At 40.5% G+C, this 6075-nt stretch overlaps 1 protein-coding gene across 1 annotated transcript; it reads right to left on the reverse strand.

Moving 5' to 3' along the window:
* Positions 1–37: 37 nt before the first annotated feature.
* zgc:172136 (uncharacterized protein LOC566376 homolog) lies at positions 38–6075 on the reverse strand. Its single transcript, XM_042214409.1, has 13 exons — positions 5998–6075; positions 5761–5851; positions 4492–4571; positions 4282–4358; positions 3936–4131; positions 3715–3840; positions 3308–3373; positions 2802–2870; positions 2520–2694; positions 1784–2068; positions 587–718; positions 412–482; positions 38–328 (listed from the first exon to the last, which is right to left on the reverse strand). The coding sequence occupies exons 1-13, from the start codon at positions 6073–6075 to the stop codon at positions 38–40; spliced, it is 1737 nt and encodes a 578-aa protein (XP_042070343.1).

The raw sequence follows: 6075 nt of genomic DNA on the forward strand, positions 1-6075 counted from the left end.
GAAGGAGGACAGGTATACTTGTCAGCACTTGATGTGTTCAAAATATGTATTCCATGAACTGTTCATCGCCCAACATGTCCAGGGAGAGGCAGTTGGTGGACCTGCGGCCATAGAAGATGGGATTAGGCTGGCAGTGCAAGAAGGGGTAATAGCTGTGATCAACCGTGGTCTTTGTGTTTGCTGAGGCATCTGGCAGTCCAAAGGTGTAGCTGTGAGAAGAATCAAGTGGCACTGCCATCCCCAGGGGTGCAGGAGGAGGGACGAGGCGGACATCATCTAGGCTGTGGCTGTGCCGATCCACACAAACTTGCGCTTTTGATTTCAGAACCTCAAAGAGAGTTAAGAACAAAAAGTAAGCCAATGCATGAAAGAGGCCAAGGCAACAAACCAAGGAAAGAAAATATGACCTACCTCTTTTAACATATCCTTGTTATACAATTTCCCAGCATCTTTGTCACTGTGTAGAGCACAGCCTGTGTTTTCTGTGAAACACACAGCATATGATTAAAAAACTTAGCAAACAGCATGTGAGCGGAAACAAACAAACAAAAAACCCAACTGTTTGCAGGGTTTAAAATATTTATACCTGGTGAATGATTCTTTGAACAGAGTTCTCCACAATCCACTGAAACTCCTTCCAGAAGATCAGCCAGCTGGAACATCTCATCAGGATCATCTACAAGAACCTCATCTGGACTTTGGACCCTGGTCTTGATCTCTGGACAAAAGAAAATGAGCAGGGACAAAAAAAAACAACCAAAAAATTAAAAACGTTTTAGAAATTTCATAAAGGGGTGCCCATATAACTCACTGGAATATTGCCTGGGTTTGAATCTGACCCAGGTCTTTCAATGTGCATCATCTCCCCATTGTCTCTGACAGCTTTCCTGTACTCTCAACTGTCCTGTCCTCATAAAGGTCAAAAAGTACAGTGCTTAATTTTATGAGACCACCACCAAATGAAAGGTTTATACCACAGTTACCCTAAATTAACATTAATGTTTATTACCAAAATAAGTTCTCATCTTTCTGTAATGGTTAATCCACCAATGTGCACAAGCTCTTTAACTGAAATGACATTTTTAATGCTAAAATATTTCATTATCGTTATCCATGAATTTTCAAATTTATCCCTTCCCCCCAAAGCAGAAAAACAAAACAAAAGACAGTAAAGTACAATATATATTTTTTCATTCAGATGGTAATGCAATGCTAACATGTTTACTTGCATTACTGAAAAGGAAAATAGTTTTGTTTAATGTGTTGCCCAGACTTAAAGGAAATTTCATAAAAAAAATAAAATAAAAAAGGAAGAAAAAACCCCTGGAAGAAGCAAAGACCCTATATTAGATAAGACATTGTAATGCTTATTAAAACACAAATAAAGCACAAGTTTTGAAATGACAATACCATGTTGTTTACTGAGCAATATGTTTTGCATAGCCAACAGCCTAAGAATGTGCTGTTCAATTATCACAGTACTAGCAGCCACATTTCTCTTAGCACCATTGAAAGGCCTGACCAGATGGAAAAGAGACATCAATGATGCAAAACACATGCTTAGCCAGTTTTATGTATGCAAAGTCAACATTTAAATTTCACATTCTGTAGTCCTGTGATCCCACTACCAGCATGCATCTTTGAATGAAACACTGAGAATTGCACCATACTTAACAATGCTGCTAGATCAGGCTAGCAGACTGGAAGCATTAGTTTAATTTAGAAATATCTGCAGAGGGATGAACAGATCCTGTTTAAAGGTTTCATTTAAGAATGGCCTCACCTTCCTCTTGCCACCCTTCATCTTCTATTCGTGCTTTGCTGCTTGTATCAAATCCTGAGGTACAGGAGCTGCCTCGGCTGGCTGCTGAGCTGAAACACTTCTCAGCTTGCTGATGACCTTCGTCCCCCATGGAGACCATCTCTGCGCAGATGCTGTGTTGGCGAGCGTCCGCCTCAATTCCAGAGCTGCTAGTAGAGTGTCGGGAGAGACCGGGACTGCCTTCACTGCCTTGTGGATCTAAATCCAGATCATCACTGATGTAGGACTCCCTGTAATGCTGCTTCTCTAAAAATGAAAAAAATAAACAAGTTTCAGTGGTTTTTTTTTTTTTTTTTAAAAACAAACAAACAAACATCTAAACCCTCTTGTTTTCAGAAATTGATATAAATACTAAAAACCTAAGTACTAATTATTACTGTTCTATATATTATATTACTAGTACCGTAGTAGAAGCCAATAGTGACTTTATAGAAAGTTTTTGTCAGTACACACCAAACTTCAGCTATAAAATCAGAAATATAGTTATATCTAAAACACTTAAGACCCATTTAAGGCATCACAAAAATGTTTTCTAGTGGAATTGTTACAAATGTGATTACAGAACAGTTTTGTTCTTGGAACAAAGTTTAAATTTACTAACTAACGTCCAGAAGCTACTGTGACTACAAGGAGCCACCAGCCAAACTGTGCTCTGTTACTTTTTTCTTATCCTTTGACATGCTTTCCCCTCTCCTACCTTTGCTCTCCTCCAGCTGGTGTAGGTGTTTGAGGACAGGTTGAAGGCTGAGGTAGAGCTGATGGCTGTTGCTCAGGTGCAAGAGGAGGTGGCGAGAGCGGAAAGATGAACCAGTGTAGTAAACCAGCTTCCTGGCGGATGGCAAGCCATCTGGCTGGATCTCGAATTTCTTACCCTGAATGATATTAACACATTATACAAAGTGTAAAAAGCTAGCGCCCATTAAATAATTACCAGAATTCTACTTCTTCTTAACAGAGAAAATCAGCTGTATGTGCTTACCAGGAAGGTAAGACGTCCTACATTTGACCAGGGAAAGTCATATATTAGCTCAAGTATGTTGTTCACCTCCTGAGAATACATAAACACACATACACACTTCATTTACAAAACAAAAAACCCCAAAAGATTTGTGATTGTATAATCTACTTTGATGCTTTTAAAATTACAGATCAATAATCAACTGTCTTTTGGAGCCATCTGGACTCAAAAGAGGCCAAAGGCTTCTCGAGGTATGCCACGGTCTGTTGGTTTTGAAATCAGCCAGGCCTGGAGTGCTAATCCCCCCCAGATGGCCCCTGACAGACAGATCAAAGAAATGACAGTCATGGCAGGCAGCTCCTATCTCCTGATGGACTGCTGGTGGTGGCAATCCCCCCCACATTCCTCACACATCTAGTCAGAGGTTTTATAAGACTACAGATACAAAAGAGCGATTCCCTGAGCGAATTAAAATGACTTTTCGCTTACATACTGTGCACTAATAATACGCTCACACATGGACGCACCTGATAAACTTGCATTCCTCGCAGGGTCAGACCAAGCAATGCCGTTCCCCTCTCCTCCCTCTTATCCTGAAAAAACAAATGATGAGCTGTCAGAGAGGCAGTGTGTCCCAGATAACACAGCTATTTCACTGTTACGCCCTGCTCATAGTTGGCTAGAAAATATGAGTTGTTATTAGCAACAAATTGGAAGCAATAGCAGATTACGTAATGGATGGGCCAGGATGCAAAGTTTCACTCAGTGGATGAGTGCGAAGCGAAACAAAATGTGCTGGTGTTGCATTAGTTGGGGTATTTGGGTCAGAGGGAATACATATATGTGGAATAGATTCAAAATGAGCTTTGCATATGAAAGTGAGATGATTACATTGACTCATAACCTTTTGCAATCTGTAAAACGTGACAGGTACATCCTCCAATTGGCATGCCTCTTTGATGAAGTGGAACATTGCATCACGAGTAGACATGCCCCACAGCTCCTGGTGTACCTTTGGCCCATGGCAGTGGAGATATTTCACTCCACGTTTAGCTATAATCTGAAAAAGGGGGAAAAGAAAGAGAAACATTGGCTTCAGAGACATGAAAAGGTAAAAAACATTTCCTCATATTTCTGCTATGTGGTGATACCTACCCATGGGGGAAAGTACTCCTTGGGTTCAAAATAACGGGAAAGCTTTACGCCTTCCTCCAGCACTGGGTGGTCGCCAAGGTCAGCCTGCAGGGCGTAACCCGCCAGCTGGAAGTAGACCTCCTCCTGCTGACGACATTCAGAGCGTAGCACTCGCTCCCGCAAGTCAGAGTAGTAAAGATGCCGTGCCTTTCGCTCACTGGGAAAAAAACCCCACAGGCACCCAAAAACAAAAGGGAAAGGCAAAGTTGAGAGAAAGTAGGACAATGTTTAATGGGGAGAAATAAAGCAAAACAGAAGCATCCAAGAATTAAAAAGATGCATGTAGAATGTAAACAGGAAGACTTACCAAAAAAGTCTACCATTCTCTATGTAGTACTGCACTTTAAGGCACAGAATCAGAGGCAATGATCTCTTTTGCAATCCCTGTAAAAAGAAATATGTTGCAGTAGAGTTGTGTTTTGCTGACTTCACTTCAAATAAAAAGCTGTACCATACAGGCTTTTAAACGCCCAATTAAATGGTGTAGACAGTGCATCAATGCCATAAACTACAATACCTTTCCTAAATCTTGGTTCCATTCCTTAGAAAAGTACTTATTGAGCTTCTCCTCCAGGTCTAAAAATATGTGCTCATTGTCTGGTATGGAAAAAAAGGCAATCAGGAAACAAGGAGACAGTTAGTAACCAAACAAAACAGTAATGTAGCCAAGCGTAAAATTTACTCAACAATGGGATTCATTAGGGTGTGAGGAAAAGGCTTTTGTTCTTCTACTTTTCAATGGGGCTACAAGAAAAAAAAACAAAAAAACAATGCCAACATTAATGTATCCATTTTCCAACTCCAGCATCAGCAAAGCAGCACAGACCAACCACTGCTGGTAAGAGCTGTGGGATTCTTTTAAGATTGTGCAGACACTTGAAGAGACAGGTAGATACATTCAACAAACAGATTATATCGATATACACCGCTTTGGGTCTATCCTGCAAGCTCCCTGAATATAAGGCTGTGTTAATCACCAATTCATCATTGGGCCAAAAACCTGTTGCAACCCTTTTCCAAGCACCAAGATGTCGTATTAATCTCCGTGTGGTTCTATGAGTCATACCACAGGCATTTTCAATTTGACCCAACTTATCTCTTCAGTTCACCCTTGTGTAGCCAAATCATGCCATTTCACAATTTTTTCCTTAAACCACTCATCTCATTCCCACTCTGACTCACTCTCTCTCCTTTTTACCCTTTGTTTAGGCCTTTGAGTAAGAATTGAGTAATAGTCTCCCCCTACCTTTTATTCCTCCATTCCTACCCTCCTCTTCCCATCATCAATCCATCCCTCCACAGTGAAGCGGAGGAATGCAATTGTGCATTCCAGGCTTAATGAAGTTAATATTGCAGGAATCCAGGACTAAGTGATCGCTGACCCAACACCACAAAAACAAAAGGCTGCTTGTTCAAGTGGTGAGCCACACAAGCTTACCAAAGCATTTCAATCTATTTGTACAACAGAAACGCTGGAAAACAGAAAGTTTAGAACTTTGTTCAGCAGCTAAAGTGGATTACACCATTCAATTATGCAGACTGGGAGGGCAAAATTATTATTATTATTATTATTTTTTAATTTCAGTGAAATGGCTTCCTGGTAGAAGCGTTTCCCCAACATTACGTGAAGAAACAAAAAGAGTAACACTATTGTAAAACATTATTGTAACCTAAACATTAACCTCTTTAAAACCCTATATGCATCTTCTATAACTACTGTGTGATCTAGTGTGAAGAGTCCTGTCAGGTTCGCAGGCGTAAGGGGTCCAGTGGGGATTTAATTTACCTTTAACTACTGTCAGGCCAAAAAAGTGAAGCTCTTTGATTCCAAGAAGCTCTGCCACATGATTCAGAACATCCTGGCCTGTGGACTTCAGCTAGAGTAGAGCAAAGAAAAAGAAAGTCTGCAGGTTTCACAAAATACAAATCTTTATCTAACCGGGGCCATCTGTAAAGTCCTCTTACTGAGCAGATCCTCTTAAGAGCACATCCAAAAAAAAAAAAAAAAATATTAAACACTCACCCCGACAGTGATGTCCAGCTGTTCTTTGTTGGGGAGCAGAACACAAATAGTTCTCTCCTGCTTTAGTGATGTGGACAT

The sequence above is a fragment of the Haplochromis burtoni genome, unplaced genomic scaffold, assembly GCF_018398535.1.
Source record: "Haplochromis burtoni strain Fernald_Lab_line unplaced genomic scaffold, NCSU_Asbu1 Contig_12, whole genome shotgun sequence".
Lineage (NCBI taxonomy): Eukaryota > Metazoa > Chordata > Actinopteri > Cichliformes > Cichlidae > Haplochromis > Haplochromis burtoni.

Coding starts and splice junctions, on each gene's coding strand:
- zgc:172136 (XM_042214409.1), bottom strand. CDS start 6,075: ATGTCCACATCACTAAAGCAGGAGAGAACTATTTGTGTTCTGCTCCCC. Junction 4,359..4,491: donor GGAACCAAGATTTAGGAAAG/GTATTGTAGTTT, acceptor TTCTTTTTACAG/GGATTGCAAAAGAGATCATT. Junction 483..586: donor TTCAAAGAATCATTCACCAG/GTATAAATATTT, acceptor TGTGTTTCACAG/AAAACACAGGCTGTGCTCTA.